A 24,727-nucleotide genomic window follows, 5' to 3' on the forward strand; every position below is an offset into this window, starting at 1 on the left:
TCACGGGGTCAAGAAAAATATTCGTATTAGCCGAAATTCGTATCATCGAAACGCAAATAAAGCTAGCTAAATTAGAAAGTCAGAGGTGAACTCACTCAGGCATACGCACGTAAAAAGCATTTACAGTATAGACCACTTATAACGTCACCGTTTATAGTGCAGAACTGGCTACAACGCGGCCTTTTCCGACTCCCATTTACCCTCCCATAGGACTCCATGTATACGCGTACCGCTTACAGTGCAGCCGCGTGAGATGAAATACCGGTTATAATACGGCTTCCGCGGGAAAATCTCGCCGACAAGGGCGGTAGCGAGCACGCTTCTCAACGAGGTGTGCCCACCGATGGGAGAAGAGATCAACGAGGGAAATGCGGAGGAGGAGCATGAGACGTGGAGCACGGGTCCAAGGGCGATAAAAATTAATTGTCGCCGCGCACCGTATGTGCGAGTGAAAGCGTGCGGGGGACGCGCGCCTTCACAGAGAGCGAACGCACAGCGGAGAGCAAACGCGACCGTTGCGCGAAAGGCCGTGGGGGTATGGGAGGGAGGGGGGGGGGGGGGGGGGCGACGCTGTGCTGCGGTATCAAATGCATATCTTGCAACCGGGCACAAGGGTAACTGGCGACGCAATCTCCCACGCGAAAGGAGCAAAGTGGGAAGGCAGCGCGGGAGGGAGGGGGGCGGCTTCTACTCTGCCAACAAATGCGTTCTTGTACTTTGTGCCTGTGCCGGCTGTCGGTGTTGTTGCGCGCACCACATCTTGAAAGCGATCTACACACGGCTCTGACCTTTGTATGTGCTGTGCTTACGCTGCTCAGTTTCTGTTAAAGTGATAGACCGCACGAACCGTCGCTCGCTGCGGCGGTCGCGCAAAGCAACAAAAGCATGGCCCGCTTCAAACTCTTCACGCTCAGTCGCGGCCTCTGCGCTGTCCGGCGCCGCGTCCGTGCCTCGGCACCAAAAGAGAAAAGGAGAAAGCGCGTGACTGCGCGCTGTTCTCTTTTGCGGCCATCGGTGGGGCGGCGTTTATTCGTATCAACCGACGCGGGTCGAAAATTGATTCGTAACAACCGTTCTCTAGCACGTTGCAAAGTAATGGGGCTCGACCAGGGACCACAGAAAAATTTGTATCATCCGGAAATTCGTATTAGCCGTGATCGTATCATCGAGATTCCACTGTACATACTTTGGTTATTAATATCCCATAGACCCGTTTTGAAGCTCTGAGCACCTCTCAGTCAAGCAAAATTAGTGGAATTCATTATAAGATAATGATGCTCTTATACTCAATGGTGCAACAGCTGTGCCAATTGCAGCATTTTGATACAAATGCATATATCAGCATCAAGCTGCGCCAAAATGCCCAGACTAGCCGCAAAAGTTCGCAATCACTCAGCCGATAGTATATAAATCGATTTCTTAGTTTTATCTTTCATGACAAGCGAATACCACTGTCAAATCTGTAGCATGTAGCATGAACGAGAGCAGAGGTACAAGGCAAGTTCAACTCAGAGCCTGTGTCTGGCCGTCGCTGCACTGCATGCGAGACAGCTCGACTGCATCACGCGCCTCGCAGTCAGGACACCATGAATAGCAGCATATCTTATTTTTTGTGCAAATTGATGCAATGAGAAATAAAGCGTTCCCAAAATGGTGCATTTCGCAATTGTCGACGGTTGGGTTTGAGAACCGTATGCAATGGCTTCGCTTTCGAAGCTGGTTAGGCCTAGCGGCACCTTCGGTGCTTGTTCAGCACTGAGGCAACAGCGGTGGGCGGCGGTGGTCCGCTTGCCTGGGCGGCACGAAAACTCTTCGCCAGCTGGGATGTGCGCTGCACGCCTTTGCAGGAAGCTTGCTGCTAGTGTATTCGTGTTTTAAGAAAAAAAGCATTTTTGGAAATTCCGCAAGTGGCCGGAAAGAACTGCAACGGCAATGTATGTGGTATTTGCAATGCCTAGACAAAATTTGCCCCGAATTTGTCTGTTTTAGCCGATACCGTAAAATTCCGAGCAAGCGCGCCCCCCCCCCCTCCCCAAGCAAGTCGAAATTGCCGGCAAAGTGAGGGGGGGGGGGGGGGGCGCTATCCCGGAACGGCACCAAAATTCAAGATGGCGACGAAATTATCACGCCAGGAAAAAAAAAAGGCAGTGTGCATGGATTTAAAATTTTATTGCATGGAACTTTATTTAGGCCAAAGATTTGTTATATATCTTAATCACTTTCAAAACCATCAAAAGACTCCTCGGAGTCAGTCGCAAAGAAAAGATTGCAGCATTCCGCTTGAAGTCCGGCCCGGTCTTCTGGCACCACGGCTCCAACATCTGCCAGTCCGCTATGCAGGTCGCCGTCCTCCGAGCCATCGAGTACGTTGCTAATGCCGCACCCCTTGAAGGATCGTGCCACTGTCTCGTCGGGTACAGCGGCCCACGCCTCGGCAACAAAATCAAGCACTTGTTGCCGCGACGGCTTCTTCAAGTTTCCCTTTGGGGTTTGCTCTTCCTCACGCATATATTGCTCGCACAAACGCCGCAGGGTGGATTTAAATGGCTTATTCAAATAAACGTCAGCAGGCTGCAAGATGCTCGTGCACCCTGCAGGCACGTAGAGCACGTCGGTATCGTACTCCTCGAAGGCATTTTTCGCAGCTTGCGTTTTGTGAATGGGCGCTTGGTCCAGTACCAATAACCATCGCACGTCGTCGACATTTGGGCCCCAGACTCTCGACAGCCATCCTTGCATCTTCTCCGATGTCATCCACCCGTTCTTTGTGGCGGTGAGACGAACATTTACTGCGAGTGGGAAAAAAAGTCAGCATTGTGATAGAACGAACTCGGCGAAATTGTGACTCCTCGCCCCCATCAATAAAATAAAATTATTCTCACCTGGTATGCGAAGGCTCGCAAAGGCCCTGGCTGGAATTTTCCCGCTTTGCTCCTTGAATATAATGAAGGCTGGGAGCTTGTGACCGGTGGCGCAAGCAGCTAGGCAAACCATGAAGCCTCGCCGGGCACATCCTGTGTTAGCGATCCGTATGGTGCTTTCGCCGATCACGTTGTTGGTCCTGTTGGCCGGGTTGTCTATTCGGACCATCGTCTGATCCATATTGGCCATGTTGTACAAGGTGTAGCCGTACCGCCGTCGCAGGGAGTTTGCGGAAGACCGAAAGGCACTTGCTGCCTCCGAAAATTCCTCCGGCATCTTCTGGCTCTCGTTTGTAGCGCGGCGCATTGCAACGCCGAACCGCTGCTTCCACCGATTTATATAATGGCTGGAAGCTACGAAGTTTCCCAACTGCATGCTGCTGGCGATGTTGACGGCCTCTTCAGAAAGAAACCGGTTGCTAACGGCATGTCCTGCACTTCTTTCACGCTCGAAGAACTCAAAGAGCGCATCGTCCACGTATTCACTAAATACTGGTGCGCCGTTACTCAGCTTCCGTCGAAGTTTTGCCTTCCCGTAGTTTTGCTGCAGCAAATTGTCGAAATTCTTTTCCCATTCCCGTATCCGCTTCCGGTCGAGCTTGAAATGTCGAGACGTCTGGTGCACGTTTTTTTCCGTTTTCACAATGCCATTGAATGACCTCGACTTTCTTGGCCACTGTGTAGGAATGCATGGGCATAGCTGACCAGGCGCAGCAAACATAAAACAACAAATGGCGCGTAGCATGCGCGTAGCAATCGGGCTGCAGGATTGAATTGGATTGGATTGGATGCTTGGATGATGACGGTGGTCCTGCCCTCTCGTGTCTTGCCCTTCATATCAGGTCACCGTAGTTGGCTCTGTTCAAACCAGCAAGGTCAAAAAAACATATATATATATATATATTATTTAGAAAAACCCACGGAAACTTTATTCGTGAACTGGATGTGGCAGGCCACTGTTGCCGCACGTCGGCGCGGAGCGGTGACAGGTGGGGGGGGGGGGGGGCGCTTGCACGGGTGGGGCGCTTGCTCGGAATTTTACGGTAGTCTGTTACAGCCAGGTCTGTTAATAGTGACATTGGTTGCATTGATGTATAGGCAGACCAAACTAAGTGAGAATAATAGCCCGTTATATTCGAAAGTATGTTGTATGCGGATCCGTTGTAACGGGTGTGTACTGTATCCCCTGCTTTCTAAGCTCATGAAAGCACTTCTTTCTCTACCCAACGGTAATGCTGACCTAGAACGACGCTTCAGTGAAAATAACCACCTTCTAGATAGATGGAGCTCGCTGAGCATTACTAGCATTAGTGGGATGCACCATGTTAAGAGTTTCCTTCAGCGCTATGATCTTGATGCAACTAAGGTGCCTCTCAGCCTTGACCTTTTGAGGAATGGGAAGCAGTCTCGCGCGAAGTATGCACAAAGGATGAGTGCTGAAGAAAGCACAAGCAAGCGGAAGGCAACAGAAGAGCCTGCTTCAGAACAGCCCACTATTGAAGCAGAAAGGAGTGCTTTAGAATGCCAAGTGGCGGCTTGCAAGCCATTGCTCACTAGTGCTGAGGAAAGTAGAATGTGGCCATGTGCTTTTAATGAAAGAAATGAAAGCCTTGAGCAGACACATAAAAAAGCTTGGGGAACTCTTAAAGAAATTGTAAAAAAAAAAAGGGGGGGCATAGCATTGATGTCATGTCAACGACGTCTGCACTAGGCATGTATAAGTTGCTAGTTAGCTTATAATCATATGGTAAGAGCACTTTGGTTTTGTCTTATAGTATGTATCTAGCGTAGTCAGATGTTTCTCAGGTGGAAGAACTGTTTGGTAAACAAATAAATTTGGGCTAGTCATGCTCTAGACTAGTCAGGTGCTACTTGCGTATAAGAGCACTTTGGAGTACTACAAATAAAAAAAATTGTTTTGTAGTTTTTACACCAACATTTTTCTTCTATGCTTTGTTTCTTTGCTTGGTCCTATAAATATTATTAGCATTCAGATCAACTTGTTCTGCAGGTTGGTACGAATTCAGCATCCCTTGCGGGTTTCTGCAGAATTCACTTTTGCAGAACCTTGTCCACTGAAGCTAAAGCATGATTGCATTGAAATTTAATGGTCTGTAGCTCTGTCACCTTGCTGGGATTGCAAAAGTTGATGTAAATGTTTTGAGTTGGTGCTCTAAAATGCAGCTTCTTTTTCTGAACCTGCTCCAAAAATTGCTCCAAATCCTATTTCAGTTGTCACACCCCTGAATACATTTACATGAGATAGTCAAGGAAATATTTTTGTGTTGAATAGGGTTTATAAGCAATAAACATGCTCAACCACATAGGAAGTCTTAATTAAAACACGAGCACAGCATTTATGCGCCGGTTGTTCTTCAGAAAAGGTGCATGCCTGTGTTGTGTCTACTTTTATTATCATTTTTACTATTGTAGGTTTAGCAACTGAATGCTGTTTGGAAAGGTCTTATCGCCTCACAAACTCCTTTTTCATGCAGGAACTACGGCATGGGTGACACAGAAATCAAGCAGGAGATGAAAAACATGAAGCACCAGCGAAATGAATTCATCATGTCAGTTGGCAAACACACAGCTAGTGTAAGTACTGTTATCATGTGGCACGGCTTTAAATTTATTTGTGGACTGCTCACTCCACCTTTGTTTTTGAGAAGAATCCTAGTGTTTGGCAGGAGCTTGCAAAAATTCAGCACAGGTACCGTAAACAAAAACCAATCTGCCCCTGCAAAAAGAGCCCAATCATAATTTATGTCATAGCAGTGTTTATAAAAAGCCCTTCACAAAACTCCGTCGGTAATTTTTTTTTTTTTTTTTTTTTTGCACTGGATGTTTTAAAGTGCCATCCTGGGGGGGGGGGGGGGGGGGGGGGGCATTTTGCCACAAGAATTTTTATTTTAAGAAGTGTTTAGTGTTAGCCGAGAAATAATTAAATGAAACGTTCGGGGCCAGGCAAGGGGTGGTGCAAGTAGGTCTGTACTCTCAGCAGAAGAGGTTTTCAGCTTGTGTGAGTTTTGCACTGTAATTTCATGTATGGATTACCAATGCTGCCAGCATACGGTGCTTTTGAGGCTCTCTCCCAGTTTCATGGCCATGACCAATACTTGCAAGCGTCTCTCTCCCCCTGCCTTACACAGAGTCTCTGCTAGCATGGAGGAAGCTCTAAAATAAAGTGTTGTCTTCTGTGCAGATGAAAGCAACTGTACCGTTGTTTGCAACATCTTGGAGAAACTCACAGTACTTTTTGTGTCCTTATTAATAGAGTAGGTAGTAAAGATTCGGTCAGTTTTAAATTATATTAACTTTATGACCACAATGTCAATGCAAGGTTTCGTAGAGCGCATTTGAAAACGCCACGTTCAGTTTGCGATGTGCTACCTTTGGCGTACCTCTTTTTTTCCACATTAAAGAAAAGGCTATTGCATGCACAAGCAACAGGCCAGCTCAACATTTTATAAAGGATTTGCAATTTGCAAGTGCTGTCCAAAAGGTAGCGCATTGCAAAAAACTGAAGTTGATGCATTTTCAAATGTGCTCTTCAAACCTTGTACTGACATTGTGCCTGTAAAGTTTTAAACAGTATTAATTATTACTCTAATAAGAGTGCATGAAATACTGGAGGCATCCTTAGGAGATCGCTAACAACATGCAATTAGCTTTATCTGCACAGAGGTCTTGGTCATTTTTGACAGTTTTATGCAGTGTCTCCTTGCACTTTCTTCCCTTTAGGTCATTTGTAGAAACAAGAAAGACGGGAAGCAAAGGGCATCACAAGCTATTCTTCAGGTGAGTCGCGCATCACGCGAGAAGGATGAAAGACCCTTATCAAAGGAATTATTTTATCACTCATTAGGCGCATTCACATTGATGAGTCACAGAAGTCGCACCACTAGGTTAGTACGGTCGAATCTCGTTAATTCAAACTTCCACTTTATTGTAACTGGCACTGTGGTCCCGTCAAAGGTCTGTGTATTTCCGTCTGCGAAAACGCCGAGTAATTCGAACGCGCAAGAACTTCAGACGGTTAATTTGAACATACCGCGCTCAGACAATGCTCTCAGCAGCGCGCCAAATCACGCAGCAGTGCCTCCGACCAGCATTGCTCTGACCCGTCCCTAGAGGAAAAGCTTAGGAGAGACCCCTCAATGCCGCACACGAAGAAAAAAGTCACAGTTTTGCCCGAAAGGCAAAAGCATTGATTGCGATAGCAAATTAGTAGACAGCTATATGCAGTAAGGATAGTAGTTTTAATTGGCCGTATAAACTTGTAAACATTTGCTTACTAACTAAATGAACAAGCACGGTGTCGCACGCGCACAAGCAAGCATGAACACATTCCATTCGATGACCGCGCACACTTGCTGTCAAATCACTGAAGTGAGGAAGCGCAGCAGCGAGCGAATTGACCTTCATGCTGCCTTTCACTTCAATGCGAACTAAGCATCGAAAGCATAGTGCATACAAAGCTACCAGCACTCTGTGCACTTTGTCCACATCACAGATCGCTTTCAAAATAGGGCGCCCATGCGGTCGTGCAGTACGCAGCAGCCGCCCGAGTTGAATGCCCACACTCCCCCCCTCCCCCTCCCTGTTGCCTCGCACCTGACGAAAGACAGCGCACTCCCTCCCAGCTTTCTTCCCTTGCGCACGCGAGATTGAGCTGCAATCGTCGGCTCTCCTTGCACTTTTTCACTTGCACATACAACATACGGCGGGCAGCAAAGGTGTTATCGCCCTTGTACGGGTGTCCTGTCATTTGCAAATACAGGTGAATAAATCTTCTGGAACTTCCCACTTTTGTGTTAGCTCAGTGCACAAGCACCACTGCAGGTAACTCCTCCATTACGTAAGTTAGCTTAATTTATATTCGAACAAATTTTCTGACGCCTTCGAGTTCGAATTATTGAGATTAGACTGGAGCAAAATGACTGTAACAAATGGTCGCATTGGTGAAGAAGCTAAGGTTCCTAGCTCGCTGCTCGATTTTTAAGCTCAGTGACTGCATTCGCATAGCTGCAGAACAGGAGGAGCAGGACATTGGATTATGCTAACATTATTTTATATGACAATAGTAGTGCTAGCAGATGCAAACGGCACCAGTCACAAGACATTTCAGGGTGGCCACGGGCAGGTCGTTCTTGCTGGTGTGAGCATCGGTTGTTGGGAGTCGTTTCTTGGTCACCATTTGCACTCGGTCACGGGTGATTCCACGAGAGATCAACGCGGGTCCAAAAATTCATATTTTAGATTCCATTCAATATTTTATATTTTGTGCACATATCACTCGGTAGTACGAAAGTGAACTTGCCTTCTTTGACAAGTTGATACTTTAGGAGAAAAAAAATATCGAAATTCTTCAGGTTGCAGGTGCCATTTTCATGCACCGGGCATTCTTGCAAATTCACAACAATGTGAAATACAAGATATTATGGCTACAAAGAATGCATTTTCTTGGGTAATACGTATACGTAAAGAAGAGTCAGCAAGCGTTGTTTGAGGCTTCTGTGCAAAACGGAAGTGTTTTAGAAAAAATTCTTAATGTGCTACACTTTTCAAAATTTGCTATACTTACGAATTTTTATCTACTAATTTAATGCATGTAGCCTTTTGAAATTTGGTGTGCTATGAGACCTTAACCTGTTTAACAATTGTGCTGAATATTGTTGCTGTAGCACAAATTTCCATTTTTACAGTTTGCCTCAAATGTGAAGTTTTGACGAAAATGAACACTATTTAAAAATCAAAATAAGAAAAAACCATCGTTAATTTTTCTGAAAATTTCGTAAACAGCTGTCCACAGACACTGGAAAAAGAACATTAAAAAACATCTTGCATTATTTTGTTTTTAATGACAATATATGTGGTAGAAATGAGAGCTTCATCGGGATACAGCAAGGTGCTGAGAAATAGGCCCATCGAGGTAAAAAGAACGTCCATTAGCCTCTGACTTGCCTAAACTTGGCCATGATTGCGACATAAGGGCAGTTTTGGTAAACTAGTATTATGATTGCAAGCACGCAGTTCTCGAATGCCTAACTTTCTGACGTAAATTGTGCTACTGGGCCATCATTCACGCCCATATTTTGTTAGCGCTTTCAGATGATGCTCTTCTAAAAATGGTCTCTTTTGAACAAGTTGGTAGAGTGTAGTAGAATGTGGAGTGGGTCCGTGGGACGCGGTGGCAAACAGGTGGTAAAGCGAAATACGTTGAAAGTTGCTGGCGGTGTGACCGCCGCCTTAAGAGGAAGCTTTAGCTTGGGTGCTCCTATCTAAATACATGTAAAACGAGAATTCGTTTTTCTTGGCAACCACTGCACCACATTTGATGACGTTTGTTGCAGTTAAAAGAAAAGTGAAACTCTAGTGACTGTTGGTTGCGATTTTTTTTATTTAAGTCGTCAACTGTTTAATAAAATTGCCAAATTAGCAGAGCTTCAGAAAACGAAACTATCAAATTTACAACTCAGCAATGAAACATGATATCACAATCTTGTAAACTGCACCGAATAGTAAATCTAAAGTGGGCAAAATTGCTATATTCTACATGGCTACATGGCTTCAGCTTTTACCAGTGAACACACGGACCACATTTAGGACAGGTTTACAACGTGGTTGTCAAGCAGTACAGAACAGATGTGCCATAGTAATCAACTTTAATGCCAAAATGCATTGAAAGTACATTGCATGTGGTTGCACATTGCATATTGAAAGTTCAGTTACGAAGTTTCCAGATTTCGAGCAACTGGCCACAGCATCAGTTCTAATTTTTTGAGATTGAGACAGGTACAATTATACCAAAGCTCATATTTATTGTTCCTAAAGTTATTTCGTAAGTTAGGTCACTTACTGCGGCTACATTGCGTGAGTTTCTTTGGCAAGGCAGCCAGAAAACCACACTTTGATGGGAGCCCATTACAGTAATGCTCCTGCACAATATAAAGAACCACATGTGGCCAGTTAGCCTGGAGTTCTCCTCTATGCTACCTTTCGTAACTCCTGTGTTCCCTTAAGAGGTTGAGTCTCGTCTGTCCATTTACTTTTTTTGATCATTATTAAAGTGAGGGCACTGAGTTAAGCCTCCTCCCACCTCATCCGTTATAGCTGGTAGCATCCGAGGTGCACTTTTGACCCTCAACAGTATAAAATAGCTGTGTGGCGTGAATTTTGATATTGTGCATGGGGGGACCCAAAAGTAGGGCTAATTATTTTACTCGGGAGGAGTGGTACGTAATACCTGCGCCTATCACTAGGCGGATGTACTACCCTATCGGCTTCATCAGTTGTCCAAGCTGCATCTTTGCGTGAAGTTTCTTCTGCTTGCTGCGTTTCTTTTGAACCTCTGCTGGGCCATCTGCGTCTTTCTTGCAATGACCGATATCAAATACGTCTCCGCATCCAGTTTGGTTCCCTTTTGAAAAATGTTTTGACATCAAGAAGCTTGTTAATTTTAACTTTTGATCAACTAGTATTTTTGGGTTGAAGTGCCCAAGCGGTTGTGGGATGTGAAGTTTTAAAGAAAATCCCCCAGCTTGTGGACCTAGGGTGAGTGGTTTGTGTGCCACGACGACACTCCCGCCCACACAGCTCTGAGTGGGCCGCACTTTCTGCCGAAGCGTGGGTCGATGGGATGAAAACGGTTGCCTCACCTTCCCTGCAGCTTGCCCCCTGCGCCTTCTGTTCTCTGCGACTGAAGCAAAAGCTTTAAAAAAGTGTTTTAAAGATCCAAGGGAGGTAAAGAGGAAAACGACGAGAGCACTGAATGTCATTCTCCTTTACTTTTGGGTCCCCCCATTGTATGCTGCCTTGTGTGCATTGTAGTGTTGTTAGCGCATGCACAAAAGTACTACTATAAAAACCCGTGTATAATACGGACCTGAATATGGCAAGGCGATATTTGGGGACAGTAAAAAAAGTTGTAATTAATGTATGAAAGAGTGATGAAAATTAAAAAAGAAAATTAACTACAATGAGAGTGAAAGACAAGAAAAATGAAAACACCAGAACTAAACCAGTCAGCGTAAGCATTTTATTTTATGACTATTCGTGCCTTAGTCGTGCTCATTGGTTGCGCTGTCAGAAAAGATTCCCTCTTACAGAAACTCGCCTGTGGTGCCAACGAGTGCATTTCAGATCCTTCATGCTGTCCTCGTGAACACCAAACGTCCTTGCTGCGGCAAAATTGCTTGTGCTTTCAGCAGCTAGGGTAACTTTTCTTTTAAAAAGCACCTAAATATTGCTTCCGTGGTGCCAACTTGTGCAGTGTAGCTGATTCTGACAAGGAAGGTGTTGCGAAATCTGCGTGATCAAAATGGCGCGACAGCGGTAGCGTCTCCTCTCATTAGGAAACCTAATGATTATAGTGGCTATAAGAGGACCTGAACTGCAGGCTCGGGCTGAAAATTGTTTGGTTTCGCATATAATATGAGGTGCAATTTTTGACATGCCAAAATAAAACTTTATATTGTATGCAGGTATTTACGGTACTTGGCGAGAAACTTTATGCAAAGTTATACATTCGGTACATTTCTTTTTGTACATCTCTCACTGCTGCTTCTTTGACTCTTCACAACCAGGGCTTGCATCCTCACATCACCTCATGGGGCTCACTACTCAGGCTTTATGGGAAGGGCTCCTGCAAGACGCTCAAGGAGAAGAAGGTGAGTTAGTTCACATTGTGCCAGCCTTGTCTCATGAAATTTGTGCCTCTGCAGCGGCACATTTCAGTGGTGGTGAAATACAAAAAATGCTCTTGCGCTCTGTGCAAGAACTCGCGAGAGTTTTGAGGGTTTTGACTCCGAACGAACACATTTCCAGTCCATAGTATGTGAAGTTAAAGGGAATTGTGTGGGCCTATAACTGTAGTCTGACACAAATTATGGACAAAAGAGTACATGGATGAATAAATTGGTGCAATGGGCAATATGCTGGGTGCACGAGGTATTTGAGAACACTGCTTCGAATCACCATAGAAAATAGCACAGGAACTCTGCATCCGTGGGATTGTTCGTTTTTTCTTTCCGTCTTCCTTTCTCCAGGTCTAAGCTAGACAATCCCTTTAAGACGACAGGTGCGGCTTCATTGGCCTACACCACTTCAGCTGACTAACCCGTTTTTTTTTTTTTTTTTTTGTCTTTTTTTTTTAATCTACGTGCCCTAAAGGCTCTTTACAGGCATTATACATAGGGGATTGAAAAAAAGCAATGAATGAACATAATACATAGCACCGCAAGTAAAAAAAAGGGCTATGTATATAATAGTACCAATGGTGAATCTAATAGCACCGAAATGGTCAACTAATCAATCAGAAAAGTTATCTTCCCCAGCCCTGCTTACAACAGTACTGTATAAATGGGAGCTGGCGCTGTGCAGGAGGAAGAACAGCGCATCACAGAATTGCAGAGCAAAGCCAGTGCCAACAGGCCCAACCTGTGCATCCTCAACAAGCTCAAGGAAGAGATGGTCAAGCTGAAGGAGCGGCGGGTGAGTGGGTTTCCACGCATAGTTCATAGTTTTACAGGTACCTAGGCAGTCTACATTGATAGCGTTGCAACTGAAGTTTCCATCACAGGCATGTATGTGTATAGATGCGCGTACATTTTGTGTCTATTGCCTTTTTTTTTTTTTTTCAGTTGCTTTTTATTGTCTAGCCACTGTTGCACAATTATTGCGCGGTGCAAGACACGCCTATGTATATCCGAAATTTTTATGTAGACATGCATACATTGTTTATTTTTCTTTTTCCGGTGACCGTTTTTGGTCGTCTTAACACTGTTGTATACACAGTCGACTGTTGGGCCAGTTGGTGCATCATGTTGTGTCATTGAACGGCATAAGGGGGGAAAGATACAATGGGGACAGGACAGACGCTTACACAATTATCGTGCGGTGCAAGACGCACCTACATGTATCCAAAATTTTCCTAATGTCGTTAGTTCTACAGTGAAAGAATCGTGTCTAATCACGTCGCATGCACAGAGCAAATACGTAGGGGTTTACATTCAGGAACTTGTGCAAGCACCAGTGACTGCACTGGAACGTACATTTAGTTACGTATAAATAGCTGGTGTACTTGACCCGTAGATCAGATTTTGGCAACCGACATCTGGGCTTTTTAGTGCCACTTGTTTTTCTTGGCGCAAGTTCTCCCAATAAAGAGTTAGATTGGCGACTCACAGTTTTGGCACTGCCTTGTTCTTCAATATCACCACAATGTGGCAATGTAAAAAATACTTTTTTTTCCCTTAATTTGTATGTTTGCCCTGCGGCATAAAATGGCTGATGCGTCTAACATTCTTTGTTCTGTTCGATAGAGTCCAGCTAAGATTTGTGATTTGGACCATATTATACACATGGTCCGGCGGGCAGCTTGAATGTAATGGAGCAATATCTAGAATCAATCAGGAGGAGTAGTAATTGTCACTTCAGTACCAATGACATGTTCTATGTGGTACGGGTCTAGGTTGTGCTTCAGTTTCATAATGACTCCTTGATTTTCCCTAATCCTTATTCTCTGTGCAGATAATCGCACAGACTTGATTGCTGTGGGCTTTTACCCGTGGTCCCGCATTGTCTAGTAAGGGGATACGCTAGTACAGTATAGACCACTTATAACGTAACCGCTTATAGTGCAGGACCTGATATAGTGCGGTTTTTTCAGACTCCCGTTAATTTTCCCATAGCACTCCATGTATACACGTATCGCTTATAGTGCAGTTGCGGGAAACTAAATACCGGTTACAGTGCGGCTGCCTGGGAGTACCGAAGTCAGCGGAGACGGCGAACGCTCCCCTCAAACGGGTGCCCCAAGGAGTGCTCGAGGAAGAAAGAGAGACGAAATGGAGGAGAAGGGCACGTGGTGCGAACGAACAGCCAGTGAGGCTGAAACCAGAATCTTCAGTGCGAGTCGTGAAATATCATGGCGTGCATAGTGAGCGAGGGCCACGAAACTGCCAACGCCGGCCAACGCTCGCTTCACGATAACGGCAGTAAACGAAACTTCAGGGAGCGGGCGGCGCCGGCATGGCACGGCGAAGGGCGCACGCGGAGACCGTGGAATGTGAGGGATGAGGGCGGCAGGGAAGCGGATTTTGCCTCGGCAGCTCCGCCGCTTCGGTGGCTCCCCTCGCCCTCCCTCGTAGCTCCCTCACTTTCGACTCACCGTGCGCGCGCGCCGCCGTGCAGGCGCCGCCGCTACAACCTGCCCGGCGCCAGCTCCACGAATTTTCGTTTTCTGCCGTTATCGGGAAGCGGGCAGTTTCGTTGGCCGGCCTGGGACAGCGCCGCTGCTTCCCTCTGCACCGTAGCCGCAGCGTGCAAGGTCAACACATGACTAGAAAGTAGAGGAAGCATAAAGGAGAAAGAAGGGTTCACTGCCATTTTCTACGCGTCGCTACGGTAGCGTGGCTAAGACTTCGGCACGTACACGCATTTTCCGGCGCAACGCAGAATCGGTGACCTTGCCATTTGAGAGAGGGTGAAATTTCCGCCGGTGTTTTTTTTTCTCTCTTTTTTTTTTTTCTTCGCGCGCGACATTGAGGGGTCTCTCCTAAGCTTTTACTCTATGGCGGTGCCGGAGCAATGCCGGTCGGAGGCGCCGCCACGTGATTTGGTTCGAATTAACGAGATTTGTACATTGAATGCAAACGTTCTAGCCGCATTCCTCGACTGTCGCATACGCGTGGCGGCTCAGTGCACATGTTTTGCATATGTGCGGGCCTTGAAAATTGTTGCTTTGGTTATAGTGCGGATATTCGAGACTCCGGTGACTTACGTTATAAGCGGTCTACACTGTATATTAAAACCCCCTTTGGTTTATTTTATCCATGATAATGAAGCTTTACATTCCTGTTAAATTTATTGTAGAGATTTCAAATCTAATTAGTTTCATGTGGGCCAATCACTTGATAAAATAATTAACATATATTCCATTGTTTGAAGTCTGTAAGGGTAAGGTCTGCTTGCAACTAGGGCTGAGGGCCAGCTCCAGATCTAGCCACACACAGTCGTTCCGTAGTACTCCCCAACCCATAGCGTGTGTAATCGCAGCTACGTTGGGTTCGGACGAATAAGGCAGCCAGCCACATCAGCTCTAACAATACTTACTACTGCGAGCAATAAGCAACACTTGTAGAGGGAAAGTCCTCGCTGTAAAAAGGTAATAGATGGCTTGCCTCGTTGCGCGTGATAGTCGGGCAACGAGGTCACTCATTGGTTGCGGCAGGTATCCGTAAGGTCATTGGTCAGGTTCAAGGTCCCCGCCAGATACAGAGTGTCTCCTCTGGTGCGACTCTTTTATATGTGTCTATCTTTGCGAGGGAAACATTCTCTTCTCACGTTGGATACCTTTTTCTTTCCCACGGGTGTGGGGGAAGGGCACGCGTTGTGAGAGCGATGGGGAACCACGAGAGGGCGTAGTGTGCCTTTCCTGTGCCTGCCCGCTGGCTCTCGACGGGCCCACAACGTGCGACTGCGCCTACTTGAGTACGCGGGAGGAAATGGGTGCATGTTTAGATAGCTTAAACAGTAAGGAATGAAAGGTAAGCAGGTTTTCTATCTGACTATAATTAGCTATTTTACAACCCATTTAAATGTGGCAACCTTGTGGCAGAAACGGTGGTAAAATAATTAACTTGTGAAATGAAGACCGAAAAATCTGCTTGCGGCATTTCATTTCTTACTCTTTAGCCTATCTAACCATGCCATCAAAATGATTTTTAACGATGGCATTCTTCTTTTCCGTTGTGGCCTCAAGCAGTGGAAGTGAAATGAAACCTACACAAGAATAAATAACATAGAAATCAATGCAAAGAGTGAACAAAGATATAAAGCTTCATTTATATTATTTTTAAAAACTTTAAAAAGTGGTTTGAATATCAGCATTTTCCCCGTTTAACGTTACTGAACTGTTCACTTTGACCAAGCAGTTCTGAGGTAATGCAACTTTGGAAGAATTTGGGTGGGATCGGTCTACCTTTCGCAAACATTCTTCAATATGCCGCGAAAATCAGCAGTTTTCGAGCTTTTTACAATAATCTTCTATTCTGCCTTCTTCTTTCTTGACTTTTGCAGGAGGCAGTGAAGCCCATTGGCAAGTTCATTCCTCAGGAGGTGGACTTCCCGTCAACGTCAGCAGCGGACCTGAAAGTCGTCGAGTTGTGACTCTGCTGCAGCGGTTGTAGTCAAACATATTCTGGTCACGCGGATTTCGCTACCAAGTTCCAGTTCTACCCCCATCGTGGCTTTCCGCATCATCGACCATACGCACATGTGTTGAAGTGTTGTGTTCACTTTTACAGTTTTTCTTTTTTTTTTCAACAAATGTCCCCGTGCGTTTATATATTGCAAGGAAGCAGCTGCCAGCACAGAGCCGTCTAGTTAGGAAACACAGTCGCAAGTTGTTTTAAGGGAAACGAATGGGTGCTGAAAGCAGTGCTTTGAAGGGAGGCCTGCAGGGCTGCGAATCTGTTTGTGGTTTCAGTCAATGGTGTCCAGTGCCATGTTTCGTATCCTCTCTTTTCTGTTTATTACACTTCACTGGACATCATTCTGTCCGGTGGCATGACTCCCTTTTTTGTGAAACTCCTTCCTCATACTGTGGAAAACTAGTAATAATTTGTGCTTTGAATTTCTATTAAAGCCCAGTCATGACTGTTATTGACAGCTTGGACTACTTCAATAAGCAGCAGTGCCCTGTTGTTGAAAGGTTAGCCAAAAACATGTGAAGCCTCACTCAATGCTACAAACATGTCGCTGGGCATGTTTCGTATCTTAGAAAATGGCTATTGTGTGCAATATATGTAAAACATTCCACAATGAAAAGGAGATTCAACAGTACAACACCTGACACAGAAAGAATCACAAGGACATAATACTGCGTCCTTGTGTTTTAAGCATGAAGTGCTTTTAGCTTCCGTTGTTGGCGACCTTCAAGTGACCTTGAGCCAAAAGCCAGAGCCGTTGTCCGGGCACTCAAACGAGAACATCCGCACATCGTTGCGAGAACAAAAACGAGATCATCCGGGCAACCAGCCAAAAGTTTTAAAAAATGTGGTCTCTGGCCCCCAACCCTTTGTACAGAACCGCATTACATACGCTAGTTACTTAAGTTACAAGAAATATTGCTTCCGATTTCTTCCTAATGTTTGTTCACAATATCATTCAAGCTGCAACTTATAGTATGCTGAAGTTTTATTCGTCATTTCCAATAGCGACGTTCAAAAGGCAGATACAGGGCACCATACACTTGAGTGTCATCTTTTGGCGCTGAGACAGGGTTGCTCGACAAGAAGAAAAAGTAGCGACAGACGCTGAGTGCGGCGACACCACAGGCAGCAAGAGATGCCATATGGTAGCCATTTCATGTTTAAATCTAGTCTCGATTACTGGAGAGCGAGCAAATTTTTCTTTTTTTCTGTGTCCCGTGTCGCGCTGTTGAATCTGCTTTTTACAAAGATGTACAAAGCAGCCCAAATAAGCATGCTGTTAAGGTGTTTCATGTGGTATCCCTTTACGAATGCTCAGTGCTTCAGTGAGTTGCTTTCTTTCCACTGAAGGTCAGCTACAAATCCCTGTCACACGAGCACTTTTGAAGTCATTTCAAGCAATGGGGAATGTGCAGTGTGAGACAGATGCATTAAGGAACGTCTAGTTCAAAGTAACGTTGAGTTGAGGGAGCTCCCATTTGGGTTTTGAATCAAAGCACTCTTATTCTTGCACTGTTTTGTTCTGAAAATCACTTTTTCCTACATGGCAGCAGTTCATGTTAAGAGCATTCTCATTTGGAGACCATGAGGCAAATGCCATAGCTTCCTTGAACTGGCTTATGCTCCTTTAACCCTTTTGTACCGCAAGAAATAACGAAAACAGTACCAAATTTACAGAAAAATCAGAAAATCTAGTGTCGGAAACTACAGCTAAAAGCACGCTGACATATATATTCATTATTTGTTCGCACTGCGAGGCATTTTTTCCCGTGATAATTATAATCATCATGGGCTGTATCGGTAAAAATGGTAGGAAAAGGGTTAAAAGTCTCACTCTTCCTTGCTTCCAAGGAGCTTAAGGATTCCTGTGTGACAGGGGTTTAAGTAGTACTAGTTCTTTTTTTTTTTTTTTTCAAATGTGCTCTGCTACACCATCAGCTTTTAACAATCAAGCAATTGTACACTGATTTTACACAACCTGCCAGTAGGAGCAGATTCGAAGTGTCAAGCTTGCCCATTGTGTGGAAGTGAAGCTCATTTTCTGTGCTAGCCAGCCCAAATGCTCTGGATGCTGTTTTCGCATCTGTCTCAACATGTGCATAGAAAACAATGTCTGCTGCTTGTAAAGGCTTCCACGTCACGTGCCGTAGCTAGGATGTCAAAGAGAGTGTCTTGCCCTCCTTTTGAGTGGTTTACTGTGTTACTTGAAGTGGTCATAGTGCTGCGAGTCTACTACAGTCAAAAGCAAAAGGTATTATGTTAGACAGTTGTAGCATAGTTTCGATGAAGTGCTATCCTAGACATATGCCAGGGGTCGTAGACATGAGGAACAGCGCTATAGTGGAGACATCTCGTGGCACTGTGTTTAATCAGCTAACAACCACAGAAATTTTATTTAAATGACCAAAGGTTACGAGCAGAAAACAGTGCTAATCGACAGGATGAAGAGAAGGACACAGACCACAGCACTGACTAACAACCAAGTGTTTTTATTCTTTCAGTCAGCATATATATATATATATACACTCTACCACTATCGCAAAGAACAGAAAAACGGAACGCCATTCCAATCATTAATGGAGTAAACATATTGGTGGCAGCATGATCACCGCAATGGTTCTTTCAATGGGATGACTTGTGTAACACAAGAACATTTCTAGTGTTTTGTGGTTGGTTGCTGCGTTTCAAGACGGTCACTACCAGTGTGGCTGTTGTTGGACTCTGGTACTCTGACATGGGTGTATGCAAGTATCCCTATCGGCTATCCTAAAGCTCTCAATTAACTATTGTACAGTAGTATGGTAGTAGTATGGTCAAGTGTCAAAGGGCACACACTGTTTGTATTCTACCACCAATTATCACTGAGATGTGGCACAGAGGCTCTTGGACAAATTTTTGATGTAGAAATATACATGCAATTAATTACATCAACAAAAAAAAACATTTCTAGTCATATTGGCTTTATCACTGGTTAGGTGTTTCTTTTAGCAGTGGACTCTACTGTTCAGTCTCGCATACCGTATAAAGTGTGCGTCATATCTGGTCTCTTTATTCCGGTTAGCAATAATAAGTTAGAATACAGCGACCAAAACTTGAGGTTCAGCACCTGAAACTCGCAGCAAAAATTGTTCAAGGAACAGCTCAGCAGGCACAGAACCGCAGTATTCTAGTGATATTTTAGCAACCCTGATTGTAGGGTAACCAACAAAACATGAAATCGACGTAAGTTATAAAGTGGCTGCATGTGTCATGACATCCGCTCTGATCTGCTGCTGACCATTTTAGATTTGGGTTTGTGTGCCTTATCCAGAACAGCTAGCGGAAGTTGCAGATAGAAAGCCCTGAAAAGCGATTAAACGTTGCCACACCTCTCGTCGCTTGAAATGCCATGTCCTTCGTGCGGAAGACCAAGCGACTCACATTATTTCTACCAATAGTTGAACACTTAAAAAGTACCTGTGTCCCTGGAAAGTGCAGGTTCCCTGTTAACCTTGGGCCAGTGTATGATGTTGCGACTTTTTTTTTTTTTTCCCTGGGGGGGGGCAACTGCAAGGCTAAAAACCTCGGGAAGTTCATTTGCATTAATTGTGTCCTCCCCACCCTACTACCCAAAGTAACTGTCTCCTGTTCGAAAACTTTCCTTCCATGTTTTTTGTCATTCAGTGTAAGAGTTTTCATCGCGATTAATACCAATTTTTACCTATTAGTTTGCGATTGTTTTGCATGTACTACTTAAGCACCTTCATTCCATTATGGGCCCTTACTGCGTGAGGAGACATGCTTGTTTGAGTCCTCTGGGAGCATTCTTGTTCCTACTTCACTCGCTGGTAGAGCCTCAAGAATATTGGGAAGTGATCACTAATCGGGTGTCACAGACCCTGTCACAGTTGCTTGCTTTTTAACTTGTCACAAGATGGCTATATTTATGCTTGTATGCCTCTGTTCATTTTATGTTGTTGGTGCCTCGTTTAGCCTGCTATTTTTCTTATACATAGTTAACTTCTTTCTATTTCTTTGCTTGTTACCTTTACGTTTTGTTAATGCGAGTGCTGCAGTGGTGCAAATGCCCCCTTTTTCTTTCTTTTTTTCTTTTTTTACCTTGGATGTGGCGAAACACTCTGCATGGAGTGATTTGGCATAGACCTTCAAAAGAGTCATTCGCACAAAGCATAAGGGGTTATTTACCCTGTACACACTGTATCGACTCCATTTTCTCAAGCATATTAAATTAACAAGTTGACGACGATATAGCAGCTGCTCAGTGAGCTCTTACTTTGTCATCGAGCTTGCTGCACACTTACTGGCGTGATGTGAAGTGACCGATAGGTGTGGAAATGCTGCACAGACCTTTTGCTGTTTGTACGCACAGTAGTTATGCCATTCTAATGGTAATCCGCAGCGTTTTTATTGAACTATTTGGTTTTTAAATACTGCAAGCCTTCTTCAACTACATTAGGGATATGGGTGGTGATGTTGCACACCATGATGGAAACATTGGCAATGGAAACAAACAACAAAACAAAAACCACTTGGGAAATGTGCCGATTGCTTTGCTCCTAGTCAGTGCACATATGATGATGATGATACGACGTGAGCTGCAGTTCATAAAAGTCTAGGACTATGCAATTTCACAATCAAATCGGGTAAACGCAGGAGCTGCACCTTTGATAGCTTTTAATAATACATTGCTGCAGTTGAAGCAAGAAAAGATGATTTAATGGGCAGGGAAAGAGCAAACTTCTTGCAAAAATTTTGCTCACTCTTATGGGAAAAAAGATGAGGAATAATTACAAATCTGACAAACAGCTAGCGATAATGGCCTTGTTCTTTGTTTTTTATTTTAATTTTGGTATCAAAAAAGGCTGTTTTTTCAAGTTTTTTTTAATGCGCCTGCTCATATTTCAAATGTGTAGATTAGAAAGGAGGCTCTATGACTACACCGTCTGAAGGTTTCGCTATCTAAAATTTTGGTGTAGTTCAAAAGGACTTGTTGCTGGGAATGTTGGTGTGGTTTACTGGTAGTGCATTATTTTTAGCGACAATAAAAAAAGACCACACAGAGAACACGACAAGCTCAAGTGCAAGTGTCTGTCGTGTTCTCTGTGTAGTGTCTGTTTTCGTGCCGTTAAAAAGAATTTGTACTCGTAAATTCATTGTATTTGGCCTTTGATAGCAGGTGTTTTGCTGCATGGCTTCGACTTAAGGGTAATGTTACCATAGCAAGAAGCTCATCATGGCGCCAATCTATAAAATCATCCTTTCACCACCAGCAGCTGCCATTGTTAACGATGACACCGTAGTTCTGCTGTGGGGACCCTTTATATCCGGCAATGAACATTCAGCACGTCGGGACAAAGAATTGCTTACACAGGACACTTTGCATATGGTTTCAAAGCCAATTTTAATCATCATCATTTTAAATTTGTCCCAGTGCTGCTTTAGATGACTGTTCAACCTCACTTTGCAATCTTTTGTATGCCTGGTAGTTGCTGTGTGATTTTTGTCCTAGCGAAGCATACCATGTTGTTTTGAGCACCTGCATATTAAGGAGTTAAGGATAATTGGAAATCACTCAGCTCTAACCATGTTCTTTCTTTTTTTTTTTTAACGACTGAACTCTGTCACTTAGGAATGGAAATTCTTTTTATTGCAGCAGCCTTTTGTTGTGAATTTATTACAACTGGTTTAGACTGTGTGGTGGTTGAGGACATCTGAGTAAATTTCACCTCAGGAGAGCGAAGTTACAGTTGCATTTGCTTGTGTGTGTGTGTGACCATATTTTGCTGCTAGAATTCAATACGCTTTGGGATTCTGTGAAAAGTGGTGTTTGACAATACACATGCAGCCTTTGCCCTCTGAACTCCACCTATTCATGTCAGCCATTGCATATATGTATTTTTGTCTTTCACGTTTGTGGTGGTTCGAAACTTTCTTTTGATGAATATTTTAACCGATCGCTGCAACCGTTGCCTACAGTCACATTTTCCAGGCAACAGGAGCAAAGCCATCATTTTAAGTCAGCCTTGTACGCATGGATCGTGTGGTTATCTGTCAAATGCGCTTTTTGTAATTGTCTTGTCTTGATCGTTGTCTGGTGGTTGGCTCTGTGTTTCTTGTTTGTGAGCCATGAATTTTTCTAAGAAGTTACACAATCCACATTTCTTTGTTCTCATCCTTGTGTCAGGCAGCTATACATCACCCTTAAATTTTCTTGTCTAGTCTAGCTTAGCAATTAGTCGTCAGGCGTTTATGCCTTTATGGATTAAACACAATAAAGTGACATCTGTTTGTGAAAAGGTGGTGGTGTTTTTACTTCGCAACGATCTTACAAGGCCCTTGAGTCCGTTGCACAGCAAGTATTGTGCTGTTCAAAGTGTTCGCCTTAAAGGTATGGACTGTTACTGCGTGTTTTGCTGTGAATCCTAATCATTTGTGACATTACATAGCAATGGAGTTTCTGCACACGCACAAAAATTAAGTTTGCACTGTGTCTGCGCTTCATGAACGCTCCCTGTTGGCTCACTTGTGACCAGTGAATTGACATGCCGCGAGCTCTGAAAAGATGTAGCCCATTTTCACTTGTTTCAGGCATGCCACAAAAAAACTGTATCAATAGCAAATGCTGCCTGGTGGCAAGAAAGCTCAGCCCAGCAAGGTCCAAGATATCTTGGCCTAGAATGGCACCGTGCAGCGCTTTATTCGGATCACGGTCTCCCGGTCGTCGCAGGTTATTTTAAGCAACCATTTATGCATAATCAGGAAAAGGGGTTGTGATATATTCATTACCTCATAATCTGAAAAAAAATCCCTGGAGTTGCCCGTAGTGTTTCAGCTGAAGGTAATTTCAAATTATTTTGGACAATCATCATTTTTTTGGGGGGGGATAACATAGTTCACAAAAACACTGGAAGAGGAATGTGCAGCATTTTACATAAGTTGTTCTTATGGTTATATATAAAATTCATAGGTGGTTTCAAGGTAGTAGAGATTGTTTTGATCGGCTGTAGTTTATAAGTTGTTCTTATGGTTATATATAAAATTCATAGGTGGTTTCAAGGTAGTAGAGATTGTTTTGATCGGCTGTAGTTTGTGCACAAAAATTTGAGTAAGTGTATGGTATGATGGACAACTGTCTGGTGACCTTATCTGCTTCATGAAAAAAAAATGGTTTAGTTGTGGGAGCAAGTATTCAACGCCAGAATTTAATGGGGAAGACAAAAGGTATAGCTATGCAATAAGATGGGAGAAGACCCACATTGGTAAGACAACATAATTGGATTACATATGTCTATTCAGAAGTCGTAATTGCGCAGAGTGACAGTCTAATGAGCTGAGGATAACATCGGTAAATAAACGTACAACGAAGCAGGAAAAGGACGAAAATTGGTGCAAATATCATTGGATTGTTAATTTTAATAAAGGAATGATGCACTTAACGACATGTATTTGTAGCCGTGGGGATATTTAGCTAGTGTTTGTTGTTTCATTGCATAATTTTGTCAAGAATAGAGCCGTTAACCAGCACCTCTGGCAGTAGCAGCATGTGCTCCGCGACATGAGCATGTGCTCCAACCTTCGACCAGCGACTGCCAACCACCAACCACGAAAATGCGTGAAAGAGCCATAGAAAGCTATTGACTTTAAAAAGAAAAGCTTACCAGGATATTTCATTTAGGAGGGCAAAGGTGCACCTTTATCTGCAATGAGGGAAAAGTACTCCATTTATCACAGAACACCACAACAGTTGGTGAGGAGCACACTCGAGGGAGGAGGCAACGATAATGGTGAGAAAGGTTCGAGAAAACTATCCTAACCCACAAATGCATCTAGTTAGAATATAACTTTTATTGCGATAGCAATCGTAGACACGGTCCAGGCGAATTTCCTTCCTCTCCGTGGTGTTCCGTACAAATTAAGTCCAACTATGGAAAGATCCTATGGCGCCCCACGTCGCTATTTGCATGACTGGTTAACGTAAAGTCCCTAGATATTTTTAGCAGAAAATATTAAGGGACTTTAGGTGAACCGAGAAGGGTAGTGGATTGGTGGGCTCCGTCTTCCCGCTCGCCCAGTGTTGTGGGTAAAAGGGGAGGGGGTTGAGCGGGTGAGAGCGCAGGTAATCTGTGGCGGGCACAAAGGTTATGTAAGAGCCAAGATAGCTTGCAGCTTCGTGTGCGCTGCCTAATCCCAAGTTTCGAATACGCGGGTCGAAGCTAAAGGCAGGGGGTACGAAGCGTTCGCTCGCCGGTACTGCCGCTTTTCATAATGCCAGAGCTCTGACCATGGACTCCATGGTTCTGACCAACGTTGTTTTGACCTCGTGGTTTTGACACCGAGTGTCCGCTGCCATTGAGCTCGCGTGACACCGCGTGCTTGTTAATTTAGTAGGCAAGCATTTAGTGCAATTTATGCAGCCTATACCTTACACCGTGACCGATACTAAGCTTACTTCGTACAGCTGTCTATTTGCTATCTCAATCTATGTTATGCCTTTCGAGCTAAATTGCGACTTTTTTTCTCTCCAGTGCAACAAATTTCTTTCAAGTTAGTCCAGACTTTGTCTGAAAAGCATTTCTGCATAGAATAAAGAAC

General features: G+C 44.2%; 1 protein-coding gene across 1 annotated transcript in view; it reads left to right on the forward strand.

The window, feature by feature from the left end:
- Positions 1-22,431, forward strand: part of LOC119445895 (microprocessor complex subunit DGCR8) — a 58,647-nt gene extending 36,216 nt beyond the window's left edge. The window contains exons 12-16 of the mRNA XM_037710194.2: positions 5,417-5,516; positions 6,663-6,719; positions 11,507-11,590; positions 12,303-12,413; positions 16,002-22,431. Coding sequence (XP_037566122.1) covers positions 5,417-5,516; positions 6,663-6,719; positions 11,507-11,590; positions 12,303-12,413; positions 16,002-16,091 — 442 coding nt within the window. The 3' untranslated portion in view covers positions 16,092-22,431. The remainder of the gene's footprint in view (positions 1-5,416; positions 5,517-6,662; positions 6,720-11,506; positions 11,591-12,302; positions 12,414-16,001) is intronic.
- Positions 22,432-24,727: the final 2,296 nt, after the last annotated feature.

Source organism: Dermacentor silvarum, chromosome 3, assembly GCF_013339745.2.
Source record: "Dermacentor silvarum isolate Dsil-2018 chromosome 3, BIME_Dsil_1.4, whole genome shotgun sequence".
Taxonomy (NCBI): Eukaryota; Metazoa; Arthropoda; class Arachnida; order Ixodida; family Ixodidae; genus Dermacentor; species Dermacentor silvarum.